This window comes from Buteo buteo, chromosome 10 (assembly GCF_964188355.1).
Source record: "Buteo buteo chromosome 10, bButBut1.hap1.1, whole genome shotgun sequence".
Taxonomy (NCBI): Eukaryota; Metazoa; Chordata; class Aves; order Accipitriformes; family Accipitridae; genus Buteo; species Buteo buteo.
The window spans coordinates 2,271,048-2,293,307 of record NC_134180.1 but is presented as its reverse complement, the minus strand read 5'-3'; the positions used below and the strand labels follow the sequence as shown (position 1 = coordinate 2,293,307).

General features: G+C 64.6%; 2 protein-coding genes across 3 annotated transcripts in view; one reads left to right on the top strand and one right to left on the bottom strand.

Annotated features, from left to right (window-relative positions):
• Nucleotides 1–3,580: 3,580 nt before the first annotated feature.
• Nucleotides 3,581–9,417, bottom strand: IL12RB1 (interleukin 12 receptor subunit beta 1). The gene is made up of 14 exons (XM_075037936.1): nucleotides 9,162–9,417; nucleotides 8,670–8,814; nucleotides 8,336–8,505; nucleotides 8,112–8,263; nucleotides 7,551–7,587; nucleotides 7,275–7,385; nucleotides 7,109–7,191; nucleotides 6,541–7,027; nucleotides 6,347–6,448; nucleotides 6,083–6,232; nucleotides 5,829–5,978; nucleotides 5,594–5,690; nucleotides 5,405–5,498; nucleotides 3,581–5,307 (listed from the first exon to the last, which is right to left on the bottom strand). Exons 1-14 carry the CDS (start codon nucleotides 9,415–9,417, stop codon nucleotides 4,894–4,896), a joined length of 2,448 nt encoding a protein of 815 aa, XP_074894037.1. The 3' UTR covers nucleotides 3,581–4,893.
• Nucleotides 9,418–11,202: 1,785 nt separating this feature from the next.
• The window catches only part of MAST3 (microtubule associated serine/threonine kinase 3), a 28,860-nt gene continuing 17,802 nt past the window's right edge, over nucleotides 11,203–22,260 (top strand). Inside the window, exons 1-2 of one of the 2 annotated variants that reach the window (XM_075037935.1) lie at nucleotides 11,203–11,257; nucleotides 14,235–14,266. In XM_075037935.1, the coding sequence (XP_074894036.1) occupies nucleotides 11,219–11,257; nucleotides 14,235–14,266 (71 nt within the window). In that variant the 5' untranslated portion in view covers nucleotides 11,203–11,218. Of the gene's footprint in view, nucleotides 11,258–14,234; nucleotides 14,267–19,186; nucleotides 19,312–22,260 lie in introns of those variants that run through there. The other variant, XM_075037934.1, reaches the window with a different exon arrangement.

Genomic DNA, 22,260 nt, shown 5'->3' with positions numbered 1-22,260 from the left:
GCCGCAAAGCTCAGCTGGTTGCTCGCTCCGGGATCAGCCCTTTCCCTGCATGCACAGATGGGGATTTGCTGCAAAAATGGGATTTTTGGGGGGGTTCTCTGGTTCCTACCAAGCCAGCTATCCTTAGCTCAACCCCCGGCTGCCCGCTTGAGCAAAATATGTTTACGCTGCAAACCTCTGGACGGCTCCGCTGCCAAGCGGGCAGGGGAATGTGTGTGTGTGCCGATAAGGGCGCCGCGTCCTTTCCTTCCAGATCACCCGATAGCCGGGGAAGCGCGTGGAGGCGGCTGCCTGGCTCCCGACACTCTTGTTTTAGGATTTCTTTTATTATTATTATAACGTTCTGGTTGAAAAAAAAAAATAGTAAGTCAATAGCTGTGGCTTTGCTGTACCAGGCTGCTGCCAAAGCCTGGAAAGCTTCGGCCGTGCCAGAGGCTGAGCTGCCCCTGGGGCTGCCGGCCCTGAGATCAGCCATGCGAAAACATTAAAACTGCAGAAAGAAAATATTTCCTGCCATCACCCAGGCGTTTCTCGCATGGCAGAGGGAGAAGATGGTTTCTAACCGCTTCTCCCAGCTCGTGTGCTGGGGCACGCAGCATCCCGGTGGGATTTTTGCAGGGATCTGAGCATCCAGCACAGCCCCACAGGGGATGGGGCAGGTCCGAGCCCCTCTCGGTGGGGAAAAAAAACCATTAAATACTCAATTTTGATGCTGCTTCAAGTCATTTTCCATTCTTGGGTTTGGAAATAACACTCTCCCGGGTGAAGTTGTTGCAGCCGGACGCGAGCAGGAAAGAGCCGGGGGTGCTGGGTGGCCGCGGACCCTGTTTGCAAAGTAGAACTGCAGTTGTTGTTGCTGTTGTGACACCCGTATGGTTGCGAAATGCTGGCGCTGAAATACCCCTGACTTTCAAAACAAGCCGAACTCAGCTGTGGCCAGCGGCCGTCTGTCCAGCTGTGGCCGACTGTCCAGCTGTGGTCCCTGCAGCCCCTTCCTCGCTGCATGGGCACAGCTGGGATGCCTGTGCCAGTGATGCTTGGGGTGGTTTTTTGGAGGGGAAGAACCCCAAAAGCTTTTCTTAGGGAGGAAAAACAAAAATTTCCCAGCTGCAGAGGTTTTTCTGCCCTGAGGATCTGCAGGGCATCTCGGCCATGGGGGTTTGGCAAGGCTGGGGGCAGGGGAGTGATGAGCCACCTGCCCCTGAATGCGATATAGCCCTTGAATTCTGCTTAAAGAATAAAATAATAATAATAAAATATCCTAGGGATCAGTTTGTTTGCTTAGAGATTAAGTCAAAGCAGGTCCTGAATGGTCACCTAATCCTGCTGGGAGCGGGTGGCATTGTGTAGGTGGTGGCAGCGGTGGCTTTTTGCCCGGTAAGTAATCCTCCTCCCTGCCACGGCTCGTGGTCGGGCTCAACCACCTCCCTGGCATCGGATCTTCTCTGGGCTGAGGCTCGGGGAGGGAGGAAGGGCTGCGAGAGGGACAGATAGACGAGGGAAGGGGCTGCGAGAGGGACGGATGGACGAGGGAAGGGGCTGCGAGAAGGGCAGACGAGGGAAGGGGTTGCAGGGTTGTAAACTTCTCGGCTGCCCGTGCTAAAATCAGGCTGTTGTTCTGCGGGGCTGTGTTTCCCCGAGGCTGAGAAACAGGTTAAACTCCTCAATCCGGGAGCAAAATCCCAGCCCAGACCCACAGGGTTGGACCTCACGTTCCCTGGGGGCTTGGACCCCCCAAGAGCTGATGTTTATGGGGCTGCAGCAAAGCCCTCTGGCTATTTTATGGTTTTCCTCCTGTGCTAGCTGAGCTTGTATCCCCCAAAATCAGGGAGCCCAAAGCAAATCCTCAGGCTCCGAGCATCTTCCCGCAGCTCCGGCTGGCTGCACTGCGTGCTTTCTCGGGATGCAGCACTGAATTTTCTGCTTAGCAAGAGCAAGCAGAGACAGCGAGGGGGGTAAATCCACCCGTGTGTGTCCCTGGTGCCATTTGCTTTTGGGGACACGTCGCCAGGACCCCGTGGGAATAGGGAGGGAATAGGAGGAGGGATGCTCAGTGCTGGCCCCGGCAAATGGCACCTTCACCCCCGGCATTTGGGCAGCGCTGGCACCGGCGGGTGTAAACAGCTGTACGGAAATAGTCAGCCTATCAGGCAATATAAAAAGGCATTGTGGGACATAATCAGATATCCCCTAAAAATAAAAGGCAGTGGGTCTTAAATTAGCTTCTTGTAAAGGTGTTGGGGGATGTGCGAGGAGATGGCTGGGCTGCTCCGCTCTGCTCACCCGGGAAGACCCCAAAGCCGAGGGGAGAGCCCACGGCTCGGGGTACCTTTGGGATCGATGCCGATCCGGCCGTGCTTCTGCCATCCCCCTGCCCTGGGCTGAGTATTTTTTTTTTTTTTTTCACCGTTGCGATGGTTTTTTGCTGCTTACCCCAGAGCTGTCCTAGAAGGAGTCCCTCATTCGGTGTAATGAGTTGCCCGTTCTCAGGCTGTGGGTGGCGGTGTAACCGGGTGTAACCGATGGCCTGCGGCACGTCTGGGTCCTGGATGGGGTCGGAGCCGGACGGAGGAGCTGGGAAGGTCACGTCCTGGATGCAAAAGCTGGCCCGGCAGCTGTCCTTGGGTTGCTGGGCTGAGAGCGGTTCCCGGAGACTCATTTGGAAAACAGTCCTGTGAAATTTAAACTAATTAGAAAAGTCCTGAGCCAGTCGCTTGCACTAATTGGCAAGGCCGACTTAATTAGTTTTCCCCGGCACGTTGCCTGCGGGCTCCGCGCGGCGCAGTGTTCCCGGCAGAGCACCGGCCAACTCGGGACGCGTGTGGGAAAGGATGCGTGGGGTTGCCGGTGGGGACGGGACCGTCCCCAAAGGCATCGGGGGGGACATGAGCGGCACCACGGGTGGGGTGGATCCTCAGGAGGTGACCCCATTGGGGTGATGGGGGGTGTCTCCAATCCCCCCCCCTCCCCTCCCTGGGCTGTTTTTAATGCAGCAGTCGGGACCGGCTGTCCCGGTATGAACTTCTTCCATGGACAAGAATGATTAACTGGTGGCGGCGCTGGCCTCGAGCCGGGCAATGTGTTTACCGCTGTCGCCCAACCGTGCTGAGCCGTGACGCCAGCGCTTCTTCCTTCGCCGCTCCGGCCCCAAAAACAGGCTGTAAACAAGGGCCGGCACTGAAACCCAAGCGCGCTCATGCCGAGCCGGTAACCGAATACTTCCTCCGCACGTGGCTGGCCCGGTGCGCTCCGACGGCAAACGCGGCATCGCCCAAATCTCAGTAAAAATCCTTAAATCTGGTCTCTCTGCCTGGGTTTCTGGGGCCAGGAGGATGCCGGATCGACGGCTTTCAGCCGATCGCCAAGGGATTTGGGGTGTCGGAGAGCAAGGAGGGAGGCTGCCGGCGACGCGGGGGCCCGTGGGGTGATGCCTGGCAGCGTGGCGGGGAGGGAAAGATGGATTTGCTCTGCCGGGAGGTGGGGAAGCACCGTGGGGACGCGGGGCTGGTGCCACCTCGTGGCTCCGCCGGCAGCCGAGACGCCCTGTCCGTGCGGCGCCGGACACCGGTGGGCACGACGGCGGTGGGCACGGCGGTGGGGTGTCCCGCGTACGCACAACCAGCCGGGACCCCCAGCCGTGGGAATGACACCATCGCGACCATTCCCGGAGCGCCGGGAAAGGCCGTAAATCCCAACCCACCCACGGTTGGTGGAGGTCGCGTGGGGGGAACGTGCCGAAACGCAGCCATGTGATGCTCCGGTTGCGCTCCCCCCCTCTCCCCGGTGCATTATCTCCAGTCGGCATCGGCGCGGTTTCCGCCCGTGCGTGCCGGTGCTGCAAGCGTCGTTTTGGTGAAATCCCTTGCAAAACACGACTGGGGCTAAAAGCAGCAGCGACGGGGCCCAGCCGTACGCCGGCGGCTGCGGCGGAGGGACCGCGACTGCGCTGGCACAGCCTTTCCCCGGACTTCCCCGTGCTACTAACCCCATTTATATATAATTTTTTTTTCCTTTTTATTTTTTGCACTCTCAGCAAGTGAACGCTGACACCTCCGGCCCCTGCGCGCAGGGCAGACAAAACCGCAAACCGCTTTTCATCTTCAGCAGCATCTCCGGTTCTGCCCCAGATAAAGCCCGAGGCGGTGGCACGGCCCCACACCGGGGGTGCTGGGGGGGGCCCTGCCTGTCCCGGGTCACCCCCAGTCCCGGCCCCGCTGCCTGGCTGCATCCTCCACAGTGCCGTGGATTGGTCTCAACTCTAAATCCTTGCTGTAATCTGCCTGGTCAGGCAAGGGAAGCCATCTCAGCCCTGCTGCTTCGTGCATTTATTTTAAATTTTTTTGTCTTTGCGTTTATTTTTTATTTGTGCATCTTTTTAATTTTTTGCAAATATTTTAGTTTTGCACTTTTTAAAATTTTTTGCACGTTTTTTATTTTTTGCCCATTTTTAATTTTTTTTTCCCCCATTTTTTGCCAGTATTTTGTGGTGTTTGGTGCTGAGGCTGTTTGTGCCCCCATCCTGCCGGGGCGATGCTGCCCCCAGCTGCGGCAGGAGAGCAGGAGGCAGCCGGCCGGGATGAAGCTCTGCCTCTCCTCCCGATCCGGCCAAGGAAATAACCCTCAGCCCCGTCGGGATTCTGCAACCGCCTTCCCTCGTTATTTAACGTCAATGAAAGGTTGAGGCTGGGAAGTGCGTGGCCAGATCCTGGCCCTACGCAGCGCTGTATCCGGAGGCATCGCCTTCTGTGTCCTGGAAACCAGAAAACCCTCTGAAAGTGCCGGTGCGACCATGAACCCACGGGGTGGGTGCTCGGCATCCCGCGTGGGTGCTCGGCATCCCGTGGGACCCCCCACCTCCTGCCATCCATCCCCGCTGCCCCAGCCTGGTGTTGGCTACAGCACCAACTTCTCCAGCGATGGGTCCCATCCTTCCTCGTCCCTGATGATGATGGGTTTGTCGGAGATGAGCAGGGCGATGGGGACCGGCGGTTGGCGCAGCCCCCGACTTCCATCCTCTTCCTCCTCCTCTTCATCCTCCTCCTCGCCCGGTGGGTAGCCGGTGCAGCTGGTGCTGCCAGGCGGTAGAAATCCCTCCGGGCTCAGCACCTCCTGCCTGCGGTAGGTAAACGGCAGCTCCTTCTCGCAGCCCACCGGGCACACCACTGCCAGTTTGTCGGCCGCGGGGCTGGGCTGCGGCGTGCCGGGCCGTGTGCCGGCGTCGGTCGTCTCCTTGCCGGGATTTGGCTCCGGTAGCAGCAGTTCAGCCGGGCTGAATCTCTCCGAGGGCTCCAGGAAAGCTGGCCGGGGCTGGCCCTAAGGGTCGGATGCGTTTGGGGTGGGAAGGTCCCGTGCCGGGACCGGGCACGGGTACTTGCTGGGGTGCAGGATCCGGCCCCTCCTGCACCTTGCATCTCACCTGGCTCATTTCGCTGGCGGAGAACTGGATGGCTTTGCTGCCCACGGGTTTGGGCAGGGGTGGGAAGAGGAGGCGGCGAGCCCTGGGGAGGGGGGGTGGTTGGTGAGGGGGTGGGTGATGGGGAAGGTTGGGGGGGGGGCGGCCAGAGCAGGGTGGGGGTGAGGGTGCTGCCGTCACCTCTTTTTGCTCAGCTGGTAGATGGTGGCCACGGCGGGGAGAGTGAGCGAGATGCCCAGGTACTTCAGGTTGGATGTCCACGCTGCTCCTTGGGGACCTGGGGACGGGCACGGCTGGGTGGTGGCATTTCAGTCCCCAGCACCCCACGTGGGACGCGGGAGCTGTTTTGGGATGAGGGTGAGCACCCCACAGAGAGCACCCCACGGGGACCGGGGAGGGGATGGGGTCTCCAAGCCATTACCCAGTGCCTTGGTCTGGAAGTGCCGCCAAGGATGGCAGGTCCCCCCGCTCTCTGCCGTCACCTCCCAAACGCCCACCCTGTAGGCTGTGCCGGGCCGTAGGTTTTGGAGGGTGTAGTGCGATGCCGTGGTGTTCGCTTCGCCGTCTGGGCAAACGACAACGAGCAGGCAATAGTCTGGCAGCTGCCTGCAGGGTAAAGGCAGCCCCCTCCTCCTGCCCCACGGGGATGGGGGGGGGGGTCCCACTCACAGGTCACGTTGTCCCCCTCGGCCGCGTGGCAGATGAGATACTTGGCCAGCACCCCGGGACAGGCGGCACGGGGGGATGGGGTCCACCGGAGGATGACGGCGGTGGCATCCCCGGTGCTGGCGTTGATGCGGATGGGCATGGCCAACGAGGCTGCACGTGATGGTGAGGGGGTGCAAAACAAAAAAAAAAAAAAGAGAGAGCATTTCGGGAATCCCCCTTTTTGCGGTTAAACCGGGCACAGATGCTCCATGTTTCCGTACATACTGTTGCCGGCGTAGCGGTGCTGCAGGACGAAGGTGGACCAGCCCCGTGCCGGGTCCCGGCCGTGCACGGCGAGGCGGTAACATGCCGGTGCTTCCAGTGCTCCTGGGGCAGGAACCGGGGATGCCGGTTAAATCTCCGCCAGGCTCCAGCCCCAGGTGAAGGGGACGGGACAGGGGCTCAGGGCGCTCCCTTGCCTCTCTCCGTGTGGTTGCTCTTGGGAAGGAAATCCCGTTGGATGCAAACACCCTGTTTCGGGGTTCCTGGCAGCGGCTGCTGCTCGAAGCAGTAGACAAAGTCGGGGCTTTGTACTTCCCACCGCACCGACACGGTGCTGCCAGCCACGCTGACGTCCTTGAAGCCGAGATCTGGGATGAAACAGGGGCGTGTGAGGGATGGTTGGGAAAATAACACCCTCGAGGCTGCCGGGGAGCTCGGTCCTTCTGCTGGGCAGATACCTGCACGCTGCTCTGCCGGCACACGGAGCTGCCGCGCCGGCCCCGGCCCGGCGGCATTGGCTGCCGTCAGTCGGATTTCGTACTCGGCCCCGGAGAGGGTGAAGTTGTGCGCTGTCACCTCCGTCCCCAGCACCACGGTGTCATTCTTGGCCGGCTCGGCGCAGCGGCACGCCGGCATGAAGGCGTGCAGGGTGTAGGTGACGTTCCCTTGCTCCGCGGGGGCTCGCTGGGGGAGGGAGAAGGGACGGCTCGGGGGATGAAACGGTGGGGGGACACCCAGGAGGGTCCCCGGGGGATGCCGCCGTACCTGCCAGCCCAGGCTCAGCACCCGCTGCCCGTCTCTCCCCAGTTTTCCCAGCTGGTAGCTCAGTACTGGACTCGCCAAGATTTCTGCAAAAGGAATGAGCCCGGCTGGGCTGTCGGCGTTTTTGGGAGCTGTTGGGATCCCACCCGCCTCCTGTCCTCTTCCTCACCCTCGGGAATGAAGATGGAGCTGCTCCAGTTGCTCCAGTAGCTGCTCCAGTGGGGGAGCTTGTGCCGGAGCTGGACCTCGAAGGCGCCGTCCCCCCCGAGGGTGCAGGTCACTGGAGCGGGGTGGCAGGGTCAGGCGGGGGGGTGACACCCCCTTTCACCCAGCTTTTGGCCATCATGGGGTGCTGGGGGGGGAGCGCAGGGCAGAGCCCCCTGCCAGGACCCGGGAGAACCCCCAGGAGATGCTCGTCCCCCGCATCCCCACAGGCTAAACCAACCTGAGTCATCCTCGTCTGTCACCGTCTCGCAGGTCACCTGCGGAGAGAACCGGGGACAGAGGCACCCTGCCAGTAAAACCAGGATGCTACTGGGACATGAAAGCAGATGCTGCCCTGTGTCCCCTGAACATCCCAGGGGCTGGGAGAGCCAAACGGGGTGCAGCAGACATGGTGGCCAGGACGGTCCCCATGGCCAGGGTAGCACGGATTTGGCCCCGGGACACCCCTGGTAGTAATCGAGAGGGGTGGGGGGGGTTCCCTGGCTGCGGGGGGTTTCGCTGGGGACAAGCATCCAGATTTCATCCATCGTCATCATTAGTATAATCCAGGGTTTTGCCTGTGTAATCCCCGCGAATCGCGGCCTGATCCTGTTAAAGGGCGGCAGCAGGATCCTGTGGCCGGGAGGACGGGGAAGAGCCGATAACGCCACGAAACAGATGGGACATGGATGGGTTTGGGGAGGGGACGCTGGCGTCACCAAGCCCCCACGCTCCCCGGGCTGCCACGACACTACTGACCATCCTTTCGGTCACCGCCGGCTCTGGCAAACGGCATTTTTACCTGCGTCCAGCCGCGGTCGCCCATCCTCCGGAAGCGAGCCTCCCACCGCAACGGCTGGCCCCCACGGTGACACGGCGGCCACGGCACCCGCAGCCGCAGCCGGCCACCGGTTTTGTTGAAGGGCATCCCGGCGGGGGGCGGATCCAGCTTGACTGGAAAGACGAGGCGGTCTCGCGGTTATCAGCGCCGGTGCTGGCGCCCAGCCTTGCCCCGCCGGCGCTTACCGGCCTCGTTGAGGTACAGCGTGAGATTGGGGGTCCTGTGGACGTGGTCCCCCCAGCGCGCCTCCACCCAGGCCGTGGCGTTGGTGAGGACGTAGACGCGGTGGTGGTTCAGGGTGTACGTCGTCCTCGCGCCCGCCTCAAACCGCTGGCACAGCCTGGGCGCCGTGTAGCTGGGGCGGGGAGCGGGCGCAAGGTCGGATCCGGATGGGGCAACGCTCGCCATCCGGATGGGCTTGGGATGCGGAGGGCGCACGTCCCCACGTGTCCCGCTCAGGACGCATCCCGTGGGTTCCCCAGGACGTGGTGCTCATCCCCGCCGCGGTGCCCGACTCACCAGAGCGTCAGGAGGTAGGAGGTGTTGCCGGCGGGGCCGTGGGGTGGCCAGGAGCAGAGGAACCGGCGGGAGCCACATTGCTTCCAGCAGGAGAAGCCGGGGGCCGTGGCGGTGCCTGCGGGAGAGGGCAACGGCTGGGGGGCTGCTGCGCCCCAAACCCCGGCAGGTCGGGCAAGGCCAAGATGGAGCAGCGGCGTAGCTGTCGCCCGATCGCCGTGTTACTCGCCCGGGGGATGGGAGCAGCCGCGCGGGTGATTCTCGCCCAAAAACCACCATTTCTCTCCTCCCTGGGGATGCGGTGCTGGCCGGCGCTGCTCGCCCCGGCTCCTGCCCGCTGCTGGCAGGGATTCACCGGGCTTTACCCCATCCCTGTTATTTTGAGCGAGCATCCCCATCGCAGCAACAGCTCCCCGGGCCTTATCACCCCCAAAATCGTTCATTGAAAGTCTTCTGAAGTTATCTCTCATCTCCCGTCGCCGCAGGAGCACTTACCGCCCCGCGCCAGCGCCGCCAGCGCTGCCAGCAGCCACCCCACCATCGGCCACCCGGGATGTCCCACGCCGGATCCGGGGCTCTGCTGCCCTTCCTGGCTGCCCACTTCCCCGGCACCCAGTGGGTGCCCCCCCCCAGCTCGGTGGCAGCCCCGGCGCTCGGCGCAGCTCCCCACACCCGGCGTTTCCTCTTCTGCTAAAAGCTTGCCGAAGGGTGGCTGTTCCCAGGCAGGGCAGAGCGCGAGGCGTGAGTGCATGCCTCACTTTTACCAAAACCAAAAGAGAAAGCAAACAAAATATCCCCCTTTTCTGCTGGCACGCCTGCTGAGACTTGGCCAAACCCTGCCCCGGCTGCACCGCATGCCCCGGCCGCATCGCGTGCTCCGGCCCGGCGAGAAGCGCAAGGTAAGCGAAAGAGATGTCTTGGGGTTTTTGGCTTTTTTTTTTTTTTTTTTTTGCTAACTTCACAGCACGTTTTGGATCCCCTGCCCGTAACCGGGTAAAATCTCCCACGGCTGCTCCAAGGTTGGGGTCGTTCGGGTTTTTGGGCAGCGTGCGTGTTTGTGCGGCCGCGTGTGCGCGTGGCTCTCGCCGAAACCAGGCTCCTGTGCCCATCCCGGGCACAACTTGTGCCCTGCGGCGGCGAACAAAGCCCCAGTGAGGCAGGAGAGCGCGGTGTCACTGGAACGCCAGCGGCCGCGTGACCCCGGGACGGTGGAGCCGGGTGGCACCGAGGGCCGCGCACAGAGTCCCCTTGTTCCCGCAGAAAGTGTCCCCTTGTGTGGCTTTTGCTCGGGGCCGGAGGGCGGCGGTGGTGGGAGCGTTCCTGCACCAGGACGGCGCTGCCGGGACCGCTCCGTCCCGTTGCCGCGGGCATGGCCGGGGTGGGGGCACAGAGGGTCTCCTGGCACCTCCTGCTCTCCTGCCTCGCTGTGTGCCCTCTCCTGCCTGCCCGGGGTGGGGGGACACGCCAAGCTGTGCCGTGCCGTGCCAAACTGAGCCGTGCCGGGCTTTGCCATGCCGTGACATACAGCAGGACTGGGCCGTGCCATGCTAAACTGGGCCAGGCCGTGCTGTACCATGTCACGCCAGGCTGGGTCATGCTGGACCATGCCATGCCGGACTGGGCTGTGCCATGCCATGCTGGACTGTACTGGGCAGTGCTGGGCTGCACCAGGCCGTAAGGACCGTGCTGTGCCATGCCAGCCACAGGACAGACCTGGGCTGGGCCACACCGAGCCAGGGGGGCTGTTCCCACCCTGTGCCCTGCTGTGCCAGCCCCAGGCCGTGCCGTGCCAGGTTGTACCGAGCCAGGCAGACTGTGCCAGCCCTGTGCTATGCTACGCCAGCCCCAGGCCATCCCGTGCTGTGCCGGGCTGTTCTAGCCCTGTGCTGTGCTGTGTCATGGCAGACTCTGCCATGCTGGGCTGTACCGAGCCAGGAAGACTGTGCCAGTCCTGGGCTGTCCCATTCTGTGCTGTGCCAGCCCCACGCCATGCCATCCTGTGCTGTGCCATGCTGTGCCAGGCTGTTCCAGCCCTGTGCCATGCTGTGTCATGGCAGACTCAGCCATGCTGGGCTGTACCGAGCCAGGCAGACCGTGCCAGCCCCAGACTGTGCCCTGCCATGCCAGCCCCATGCCCTGCCATGCCAACCCTGTGCTGTGCTGTGCCAGCTCCGTGCCACGCCATGCTGTGCCGTGCCATGCCGTGCCACGTTGTGCCAGCTCTGCGCCGTGCCGTGCCAGCTCTGCGCCATGCCGTGTTGTGCCGTGCTGGCTCTGTGCCGTGCCGTGCCGTGCCGTGCCGTGCCAGCTCTGTGCCGTGCCGTGCCACGCCAGCCCCTGCCGTGCTGAGCTGTACCGAGCCAGGCAGACTGTGCCAGCCCCAGACCGTGCCGTGCCGTGCCGTGCCAGCCCCGGGCTCGGTGCTGATGCGCGTCCGGTGACGCGGCGGGGCCGCTGGGCGGCGCCCCGGGCGCCCCGGGCGGCGGCGGCGGCGGCGGCGGGGCGGACCGGGCGCACCGGGCGGAGCGGGCGCAGCGGGAGGCGGCGGCGGGATGGACGAGCCCAGCATCCTGCGGCGCCGGGGCCTCCAGGTGAGCACCGGGAACCGGGCACCGGCGACGGGGGGGGGAGCGGGGCACCGGAGGCGGCCCGGAGCCCGGCGGGGCACGGCGGGGACTGGAAGGGAACCGGGGGTTGGGGGGGGACGGACACCCATCCCCGGTGAGCCTGGGGCGAGGTGGGTGCTCTGGGTGCGGGGTCTGCAAGGGGTGGGTGCTGCAAGTGAGGGGTGGGCGCTCTGGGCGCGTGAGATGGGCGCTGCGGGTGCGAGAAGCGGGTGCAAGAGGTGGGTGCTGCGTGTGCAAGAAGCGGGTGCTGCGTGTAGGAGTTGGGTGCCGGGGGGGGGCGGGTGCGCGCGAGAGGTGGGTGCCGTGAGCGAGAGGTGGGCGCTCGGGGCGCGCGTGAGGTGGGCGCTGCGGGCGCAGGGAGTGGGTGCTGCGGGCGAGAGGTGGGTGCTGCGGGCGTGCGTGTGCGTGCATGGGAGGTGGGGGTGCTGCGTGAGAGGTGGGGGCTGCGTGTGCCAGAGGTGGGTGTTGCGTGTGAGTAGAGTGGGACTTGGGGGGGGGACGACACGGGAGCCGGGCGCCCAGCGCTGGGAGCAGAGCAGGGTACGAGCCCCAGCCACGCCGCGGGGTGCTGGGGAGGGGGGAGCACCCGCCTGTGCGAGGGATCCCATGGGAGCGCCGTGGTCCCTCCAGCCCAGCACATGATGCCAAACCTCTGTGCCAGCCCGCGTTTGCCCCTCCGAACAGCCTCCATCACCCTGTGCTCCTGCTCCTGGCAGGCCGACGGGCACCCATCCGCCCTGCCCATCCCGCACCCACTCCCCGCAGGAACCCCGGCACCCGCTGTTATTCTTGGAGGGGTGACGACCACGGCTTCCCCCCCTCCCGGCTCGTTAGAGCTGAGCACTGAGCCCAATTTTCCGGGTGACCTCACGCCTTCATCCCCATCTGCAGAACGGAGCCGCAGTAACCGGGGGGCCTGGCCCGAGCTGTCTGGGCGGTTGGAAGATGGCACGGTGCTGCCTTCATCCGAGCTGGCAGCTCCGCGGGGCAACTGCGCTCCGCTGCACGCTCAGCCCGGGAAAGAGCCTTGCATGGGAGCTGCATCCCCACAGATGCAGGTGGATGGATGGACAAATGGAGCCACGGCAGTGGGCTTCGGGGCTCTGGGCCGTGGGTGTCGTTCCTGGCAGTCCCCGGGGAGAGCAGGGCCGTGGGGTGCCGGCTGCGTGCCCACATCCCCATGGCAGGAGGGATGGGACGGGGCTCCCACCAGGGACCTAATCCCAAAGCGCCGAGCAGCGATGCCGTCCCCGATGCCGTCCCCGCAGGGATCAGCTGATGGTTAATCCTGGCTCCCAGCGGGACCTGCTGGTGGGAGATGGGCTGTTCTGGATGGGTGCATCGGGCACCCTGTGGGTGCTGGCCCTATAAGGCTGCCCCACGCGGGTCCCCAGGGCCCTCGGGGGATGCTCTGGCTGTCCCCATGGATGCAGCGTGGCCGGGGAACCCCCGGCAGCGATGGGTGTTGGGTGCCACAGGACCGCTCTGCACCCTTGCACCCATAGGTGGGTGAGGAGGCTGTGCCTCGGGGCAGGGGTGAGCGTGGGAGCTGTCCTCCGTCCCACTGTCCCACCTGCAGATGGCCGAGCAGTAAAACCCTCGGCGTCACCCTTCTCTGCCTCATCCTCTCCTCGGGGGCTGCTGGCCGGCGGCACGGACCTGGGTGCGAGTGGGGATCCGGGCTGGGCGACGGCAGGACTGGGTGAGGGTGCTGGGGGGGCTCCTGCTCCATGCAGGGACCCTGCACCCCCTTCCCCAGCCCAGGCTTGGGGTCACCCAGTGCTGCTGGGTGCACTGGGACACCCACACCCACTTCGGGCAACCACCCCCTGTACCCACAACCCCCCCCCCCCCCAGCACCCACGCCACCCCGGGGCAGACATACACCCAGGGGCTGCCGCGTCCCTGTGCGCCCAGGCATGATGTCACCCGTTGCTATGGCGATGCTGCTGCATCACTGTGTTGCAGCTCGCCCCAACTCCGGGATTTCCGCAGGGGCTGCGTGGCGTGGGCAGCAGGATGGGGCGCAGGCACCCCGGGGGGTGTAGGGTGCATGGGTGCTGCTGCGTGCCCCTACATGGGTGGCAGCAGCCCTTGCCCGGGGGGAGCTCCCTGCCCATGCCAGGAATGTGTCTAAGCTGCTTAGGGGTACGGATGGGGCCGGCGGGCACCGGCGGTGGGCGCAGGATCAAGGCGATGACGGGGCATGAGCCAGCACGTGCGCGACGCCGCACGTGCCGGCATCCCGCGGCGTGCCAGGGCACGCACCGGCCCGTTCACGCCGTGCCCCTCGCACCGTGCCGGTGGGATCTCTGCTACTCTCTGTGGCGTGCCCGGTGGCGACATGGGTGGGTGCTGGGTCTGTGCCGGAGCCGGCTGGTGCCCGCCATGCCGGTAGGATGGCATGGGCCAGGGTTCCTGCCCGCACAGCTGCCCTTTGCCCTGTTGCACCACCTGCGAGCAAACGTCTCTTGCAAGAAATATTCCCAGCGGCTGGAAAAATAAACAGCGTGGGAGCTGCCGGCTGCTCCCCACGCCCGGGGTTATGGGGACGGGGTGGGGGACAGGGCACAGCCACCACCACCACCCCTGCGCCACGCTCCAGCCAGGCCCCGCTCGGCTCCCGCTCCACCACCCTCGTGCCCTTGCTCCTGGGCCTGGCCACAGGGCCACCAACCCTGGGGACTTTGGAAGGAGATGTCCCCCTTGCCCTGACCCTGGGAGGGTGATTTGTCACCCTCACCCGGCACAGCAGAGCAGGGACACCCTGGGCACAATGAGCTGGGACGGATTCTGCAGTGACAGCTTGGTGCTGCGGGCAGCGGGGATGCTGCCGGACGCGTGGCCGTGGCTGGCAGGAGGTGGGGGTCCCATCCGTGGGCACCCCCCTAGGACACCTGGGGTCACGCTCTGATCCTGCTTCTCGCTTTTCTCGTTGCAGAAGGAGCTGAGCCTGCCGCGCCGAGGAAGAGCGTAAGTCCCCGAACTGGGCCACCCGGGGCACGGGATGGGGTGTCACCGGGAGGGACGCGGCACCGACACCGCGGGGGGCGGCGGGGACGGGTGTTGGATGGCGCCGGGGCTTGTTGTGCTCAAATCCAGCGTGGCATCGCCGTGTTCTCTGATACTGGAGGGACCTGGTTGTGTATGTGCTGGGGCGTACTGGGATGTGCTGGGGTGTGCTGTGCGCTGCTGCAAGGGTATTGGGGTGTGCTGGGCTGTATTGGGCTGTGTTGGGGTGTTCTAAGCAGTATTGGGGTGTACTGGGATGTACTGGGGTGTGCTGTGCTCTGCTGGAAGTGTATTGGTCAGTGCTGGGCTGTATTGGGCTGTGTTGGGGTGTTCTGAGCGGTATTGGGGTGTACTGGGGGGTACTGGGCTGTCGTAGGAGGCTGTTGCGAAGCTGCACTGGGTTTGTGTGTTGGGGTGTACTGGGGGTGTTTTGGGGTGATGCGGAGGTAACGCAGGGGGGTCTTGGCGCTGGGCTGGCACTGTCAGGGGGTCGTGGGGCTGTGTGCTGGGGGACGTACGGGCTGTGCTGGGAGGGCACTGGAGAGATGTTGGGGCTGTGCTGGTGCCATACTGGGGCTGTGTCAGGGATGCGCTGGGGGGGCACTGTGGCCCTACTGGGGCTGTGTTAGGGATGCACTGGGGCTGTACTGGGGCTGTACTGGGGCTGTGCTGGGGCTGCGGTGTCTCAGCACCGGCAGCGCCCCAGCACATCCCGGGAACGGTACGGATCAGGGCTGCCGCCGGCCCGGGCCGGGAGCACCGGGGGGGCCCGGGGGCTGCCGTGCCGTACCGTGCCGAGCCGTGCCGTGCCGCAGGGGCGGGCCCGGGCCCGGCGGGCCGAGCACGGAGCCCCGGCGGGGCCGCCGCTGCCGCCCGCCCGCGGGAGCCGCCCAGCGCGGGGGCAGCCGGTGCGGCGGCGGCGGCGGCTGCGGCGGCGGCGGCGGCGGGGGGAGCGGGGAGCGGAGCGGGGCGGCGGCGGCATGAAGTCGCGGCGGGACAGGCTGAAGATCCCCTCGCTGACCTTGGAGTGAGTCGGGGCCGGGGTGGGGTGAGCCGGTACCGGCCCCCGGGGGAGGGCTACGGGGCCCCGGGGCATCCCTGTACCGGGGCGTCCCCGTCCTGCTGCATCCCCATCCCGGAGCATCCCCATCCCGGTCCATCCCCATCCCGGTCCAACCCCATCCCGGAGCATCCCCATCCCGGTCCATCCCCATCTCGGTCCAACCCCATCCCGGAACATCCCCATCCCTGTCCATCCCCATCCCTGTCCATCCCCATCCCCATCCCCATCCATCCCCACCCCGGTCCATCCCCCATCCCGCTGTATCCCCACTCCCGGGCCGCAGGTCCCAGCCCTTCCTCCTGCATCCACAGCCCCAGACCCTCCCGGTGACACTCCCCCACCCTCGGCAGCATCAGACCACCCGGTGTTTCCCCCCCCCGCAGTGTCCCTGCTGTCCCCTGCACTCCCCCTCCAGGACCCTCAGCCCTGGTCCCCTCGCTCCAGCCCTTGTCCCCCCCTCCAGCCCTTACCCCCTCTGCTCTTGGTCCCTGGCCCCCTCCGGACCCCCCAGCCTGGCTGGGGGGGGGCTGTGCCACCGGGGTGCCCACCGGCACCCCCTGATGCCACGCCGGCACGTCTTGCCTTGCAGCTTGTCTCCGAGCAGCCAGAGCCCGACACTGCTGAGCCCCTGCAGCCCCTGCAGCCCCTGCAGCCCCCTACTAACCCTGCACCCCTGGAGGTAAGACACCCCCAAAAATCCTCCCTGGGCATCAGCTCCGGGGTAGGGGAGGCGGGAGAGGTGGAGATGGGGGCAGCAAGGTGGGTGCCCCCCCACCAGAGATGCCCTGGGAGGCCCCCAAAGCGGTGCTGTCTTCTGCAGGGCATGCGGGGCAGCGTGGCCGGGGTCTGTCCCCAGCCCTGCGCACCCCAAAAACGGCCTGGCCGTGCCGATGGGCTCCATCTTTGCTACCAACTGGTCCATTTTGGGGAGCCCCGATGGGAACGCCATCGCAGTAGCTCGAGCTCAGGCTCCGAGCATCCTCGTTTTGATGGGGGATCGCCTCAAAATCAGACCAGGGCAGGGCACTGTGATGGGAGCGGGGTGGGAGCAGGGATGCCAACCTTCACCCCACCCGGGAAACCTCCCTCGCCGCCTTTTCTGCTCCGCCGTGGGGGGAAGAGAGGGGGAGAGCTGCTCTGGGGCATGGGTGCCCCCCACCCAAAATCCTCCAAGCCCCTTGAGGTGCCCCACCGGGTGCTGCCATCGTGGAGGCGTGTGGCCGGACCCTGCGGCACGTGCCGGCTGCGCCGTGCCCTTGGGGACAAAGGTGCAGCGGGTGCGCTGGCGCTCACCGGTGTCCCGGTTTAAACCACAACAACCGGTCACACCCCGGCCCTGCGCTGCGTGGCACTCGCAGGGCAGAGCTGCGACCTGCCCCGGCACCCACGGGCGACGCTGGGTGCGTCCGTCTGTCTGTCGGGGAGAGCGGCTGGCACCGAGCGAGAAGGAACCGGCGGGGAGCTTTGCCGCTGCTCAGCAACAGGCAGAGCCATTTGCTGCGGGCAGGCAGGAGCCAAGGGTGCTGCCTGCGCTCTGCCTGCACCCAGGGGTCCCTGCCTGCTGCGCTCCCTCCGCTAGCCCTGGCTGGCCACCCCTTGCCCGCAACGACTTGCGGCGCGTGGAAAAACAAGCGCGGTCATGCGGTTGCTCAGCTGAGGCCTTGGGAAGGGTGGGTTTTGGGGATACTCATGATGGGGATGAGGATGGGGAGTCTGGCAGCACCCATGGGTGCCTCCGCGTGCTGGCATCTTGTGGCTGCCGGGCAGGAGGTGAAGGGAAGCGTGGTGCTGCCAGGCTCTTGGTCCTGCCCTTTCGCCCCACTGAAACCCTGCCCAAACCCACCGGCGTTGGGATTTTTGGCCGTGGCACTGGCCGGCTGCTGCCCGGTGAGCGTGGCGATGCCACCCCAGGTGGCTCTGGAGGCTCTGCCACTGCGTGGGGTTTTGTCACCGGCACGAAGGAGGATGGATGTCACCGGGTCTTTGCTCGGGATCTCCCCGTTTAAACGGGAAAGCCAGTGTGGGAGGGAGGTTGTGGGGCGATGGGGTGCTGCCAGGAGGGTGGCCTCCGAGCACGGTGTCCCATGGGTGGCAGGGTGCCCTTAGGGGAGGCCCCCAAGGGACTCCCAGGTTTTGGGGCCGCCCCCGCTGACTGGGGGGGGGGATTCATGCCCCTCGAATGCATCAGCGACAGATGTTGTATCTCCATGGAAACCCTGACCCCATTTTGGGGTGCTGCTCTGTCTCTATGGTAACCCCAATCCTCCATTTTGGGGTGATGTCCCGTGTCTATAGTAATCCTAACCCCATTTTGGGGTGCAGCCCCATCTCTATGGTAACACAGCCCTAATTTTGGGGTGCTGCTCCATCTCTGTGATAACCTCAAGCCTCCATTTTGGGGTGATGTCACATCTCTATAGTAACCCCAGCCCCAATTTTGGGGTGCAGCCCCATCTCTACAGTAACCCCAAGCCTCCGTTTTGGGGTGCTGCCCCATCTCTATAGTAACCCAGCCCCAATTTTGGGGTGCTGCCCTATCGCAACAGTAACCCCAAGCCTCCATTTTGGGGTGCTGCTCCATCTCTATGGCAACTGTAACCCCATTTTGGGGTGCTGCTCCATCTCTGCGGCAACCCCAAGCCCCAATTTTGGGGTGCTGCCCCATCTCTGTGGCAACCCTAACCCCATTTTGGGGTGCTGCCCCATCTCTACGGTAACCCCAAGCCTCCATTTTGGGGTGCTTCCCCATCTCTATGGCAACCCTAGCCCCAATTTTGGGGTGCTGCCCCATCTCTGTGATAACCTCAAGCCTCCATTTTGGGGTGATGTCGCATCTCTGCAGTAACCCCAGCCTCCATTTTGGGGTGCTGCCCCACATCTATAGTAACCCCAAGCCTCCATTTTGGGGTGCTGCCCCATCTCTATAGTAACCCAGCCCCAATTTTGGGGTGCTGCCCTATTGCAACAGTAACCCCAAGCCTCCATTTTGGGGTGATTCCCCAACTCTATGGCAACCTCAGCCCCAATTTTGGGGTGCTGCCCCATCTCTATAGTAAACCCAAGCCTCCATTTTGGGGTGCTGCCCCATCTCTATGGCAATCTCAGCCCCAATTTTGGGGTGCAGCCCCATCCCTGTGGCAACCCCAAGCCCCAATTTTGGGGTGCTGCCCCACCTCTGTGGCAACCCTAAACCCATTTTGGGGTGCTGCCCCATCTCTATAGTAACCCCTAGCCTCCATTTTGGGGTGATTTCCCATCTCTATGGCAACGTCAGCCCCAATTTTGGGGTGCTGCCCTATTGCAACAGTAACTCCAAGCCTCCATTTTGGGGTGCAGCCCCATCTCTATGGCAACCCCAGCCCCAATTTTGGGGTGCTGCCCCATCTCTATAGTAACCCCAAGCCCCAATTTTGGGGTGCAGCCCCACCTCTGTGGCAACCCTAACCCCATTTAGGGGTGCAGCCCCATCTCTATGACAACCCCAGCCCCAATTTCGGGGTGCAGCCCCCCCTCTACAATAACCCCAACCCCATATCGGGGCGCTGCCTCCTTTCTATAGCCCCCCCCCCCATTTCTCCCCCCCCCCTTTTGGGGGTGCTACCCCCCCCAGTCTCCATGGCAACCCGGACCCCGTTTCGGGGCGCTGCCCGTCTCCATGGTAACCCCGGCGCCGCCGGGCGGGAAGGGGCGGGAGGCGGCGGGAGGCGGCGGCGGGAGCCCGGCCCGGCCCGGCCCCGTTCCCGGCTCCGTTCCCGGCCCCCGGGCGCCGTCCCGGTCCCGCGCGGCGCCGCTCGGCCGTGTCGGTGGATGCGGTGGGGCCCCGGGGTGGGGTGGGGGGGAACCGAGCCTCCCCCGCGATGTCGGACCCGAGCTGCTGGGGAGCCGCCCCGCCCGGTTACCGGGGCCAGCGGGCCGCCGGCGTCCTGCTCCAGCGCTCCAAGAGGTACCGGGGGGGGGCTGAGCACCGGGGGGGGGTACCCTGGGGTGCGTGGTTTGGATGGGGGGGTGCACCGGGGTGCGTGGTTTGGGGGGGGGGGTGCACCGGGGTGCGTGGTTTGGGGTAGGGGGTGCTGTGCACCGGGGGGGGGGCACCCTGGGGTGCGTGGTTTGGGTGGGGGGGTGCACCGGGGTGCGTGGTTTGGGGTAGGGGGTGCTGTGCACCGGGGGGGAGGCACACGGGGTGCGTGGTTTGGGTGGGGGGGTGCGCCGGGGTGCGTGGTTTGGGGGGGGGGTGCTGTGCACCGGGGGGGGGCACCCTGGGGTGCGTGGTTTGGTGTAGGGGGGTGCTGTGCACCGGGAGGGGCACCCTGGGGTGCGTGGTTTGGGGTAGGGGGTCCTGTGCACCGGGGGGGGCACCCTGGGGTGCGTGGTTTGGGTGGGGGGGTGCGCCGGGGTGCGTGGTTTGGGGGGGGGTGCTGTGCACGGGGGGGGGGGGGCACCCTGGGGTGCGTGGTTTGGTGTAGGGGGGTGCTGTGCACCGGGGGGGGCACCCTGGGGTGCGTGGTTTGGGGTAGGGGGGTGCTGTGCACCGGGGGGGGCACCCTGGGGTGCGTGGTTTGGCTGGGGGGGTGCACCAGGGTGCGTGTTTTGGGGTAGGGGGGTGCTGTGCACCGGGGGGGGGCACCGGCGTGCTTGGGTTTGGGGGGGTGCTGTGCACCAATATGCGTGGTTTGGGGGGTGGGGGAGCTTTGCACTGGGGGGGGCACACGGGGGTGCATGGGTTTGGGGGGGGGTGTCTTTGCACCGGGGGGTGCACCCTGGGGTGCATGGTTTTTGGGGGGGGTATGCACCGGGGTGAGTGGTTTGGGGGGGGGCACCGGGGTGCTTGGGTTTGGGGGGGGCTGTGCACTGATGTGTGTGGTTTGGGGGGGGCTTTGCACTGGGGGGGTGCATACCGAGGTGTGTGTTTTGGGGGTGCTGTGCATCTTTTTGGGGGGTGCTGTGCACTGAGGGTGCATCCTCAAAGCCCCGAGGCTGCCGGGGTGGGGTGGGCTGTGCATCCGAGGGGGCGTCGGTTGGGACCCCAGTCCCACGGGGGGGTGCAGAGTTTAGGGTCCCGAGACATTAGGGGATGCACATTTTGGGGTGCTGGGCACTAGTCCCACGGGGGGGGGTGGGTTGGGGCTCTTTGCAGCAGGGTGCATGTCGGGGGGGTGTCTTGCATGCATAAGGGGGGGGAAATACCCCTGTGAGCCCCCATGCTGAGGTGGGCACTGCACTGATGGGACGGGTCCCATGCGGTGACATGTCCTGAGCCAGGGTGAGAGTCCCCAGGGTGCCCGGGGAGGGGGGAGAAGGGGCCAGTCCCTTGGGCAGGGCTGCAGGGGGGGGCAAAGTGGGGGGGCAAAGGGCTCACACACCCTTCGGCAGTAGGGCTGGGGCAGTGTTGGGGGCTGCTGCAAAAATGGGGTGCTAAGAGGGATACCCCAGCTACAACGCCAGGCTTGACCTGGGCAGGTAGGTGGGATGTGTCCCCGAGGAGGGGGACAGGCAGCGCTGCTGGCCCTGGGAGAGGTGCAATCAGCACCCGCTGAGCCCCCCCCCCAGGTCTGGGTGGTGGAGGGGGGCACCTCCATCCAGCAGATTTGGGGTGCTGTAGCCAGCCCAGGCATAAAACCCTTCCACGGCTTGATATAAAAAAAGGTGTTTAAGACAGCGCGGAGGCAGAAGGGAGATATTCCCATTGTGAATGTCTTTTAATATTACTGTGGGCTGGCACAAAGCAACACGGTTGCTTAGCAAATGAATCCATCCAGCACCGATCCCGTTCCAGGAAGGTGCCTGCTTCACCTGGGCTGTGGAAATTACTGCTGCCAGCGCACGAGGACGGGCAAGGGGGACCTTTAATAAAGAAGAAAAGGCATTGGATGGGGTTTTCCAACCTGGGATAGCTGAGCCGGGGGGGCCCTGGGAGAGATGTGTAATTGGAGAGATGATCTAGGCAGTCATCTGTCTCCAGCTGAGCATGATGAGGTTGTAATTCTCATGAAGGGCAGAGGATTTGCTCTTCTTTCATCGGTATTCCTAGAATCCGCAGCGAGAACTGGCCTGGCCTATTTTACAGTGGGCAGAAAGCATATGATGTTATTTAGTGGGATTAAGAGGTCTGAGGGATCCTAATTTCCTGCGGAGGGTTGCTGAGATGGCTGGCGCGGGGCAGGACAGCCAGTGGTTCGATGGCTGACGGGGCTCTTCTTCTCCGTGGATGCCGCCCGTGGTTGTTCACACCTCACGCACCGCAGAAAAACGTGCTGGCAGACGTAACAGGTACCATTTTCTACCCACTAATGGGAAACTGCGGCACGGGGACGTGCAGGGATGCATTCCAGGGTGCGGGGCAGTTTCTTCAGGCTGTTTTCTTGCAGTGCAAAGAAATAAATAAGTCTATAGCCAACTCATTATCCCGCGAGTCCCTGCGAGGATTTGGGATTTTGCTCCTGGGAGGTGCCCAGCGTGTTGCTCAGTGCTCTGGGGTGGGTTAATAAAAGCATCTGCAGCGCCAGGCTTTCGGCTGGGGTGGGACGAGGGGCCAGAGCGGCTCCGCAGAGCGATGCCGGGTGTCTGGTGGGGTTGTGCAGATGTGGTGGGGTTGTGCAGATGTGGTGGGGTTGTGCATGGCCTGTGCCAGGCAGTGTGTTGCGTTTTGCCATCGAGACCCCAGTCCCCAGCCTCCCCCATCCCTGGAGGCAGCCGAGTTCAGCGCCGCCGTCACAAGTCACGGAGGAGAAATGTCATGGAGAAACTTGGGGTGCAGCTGCTTGGTTCGGCAACTTTCAACATTAAACACAAACTTATCCCACTGGAAATGGATTTTTCCAGGACGTGGTGATCCATGGCACTTCCCCAAAGCTCCAGGCACGTGAGTGCCCTGTGCCCGTTTGGGGGATACGGA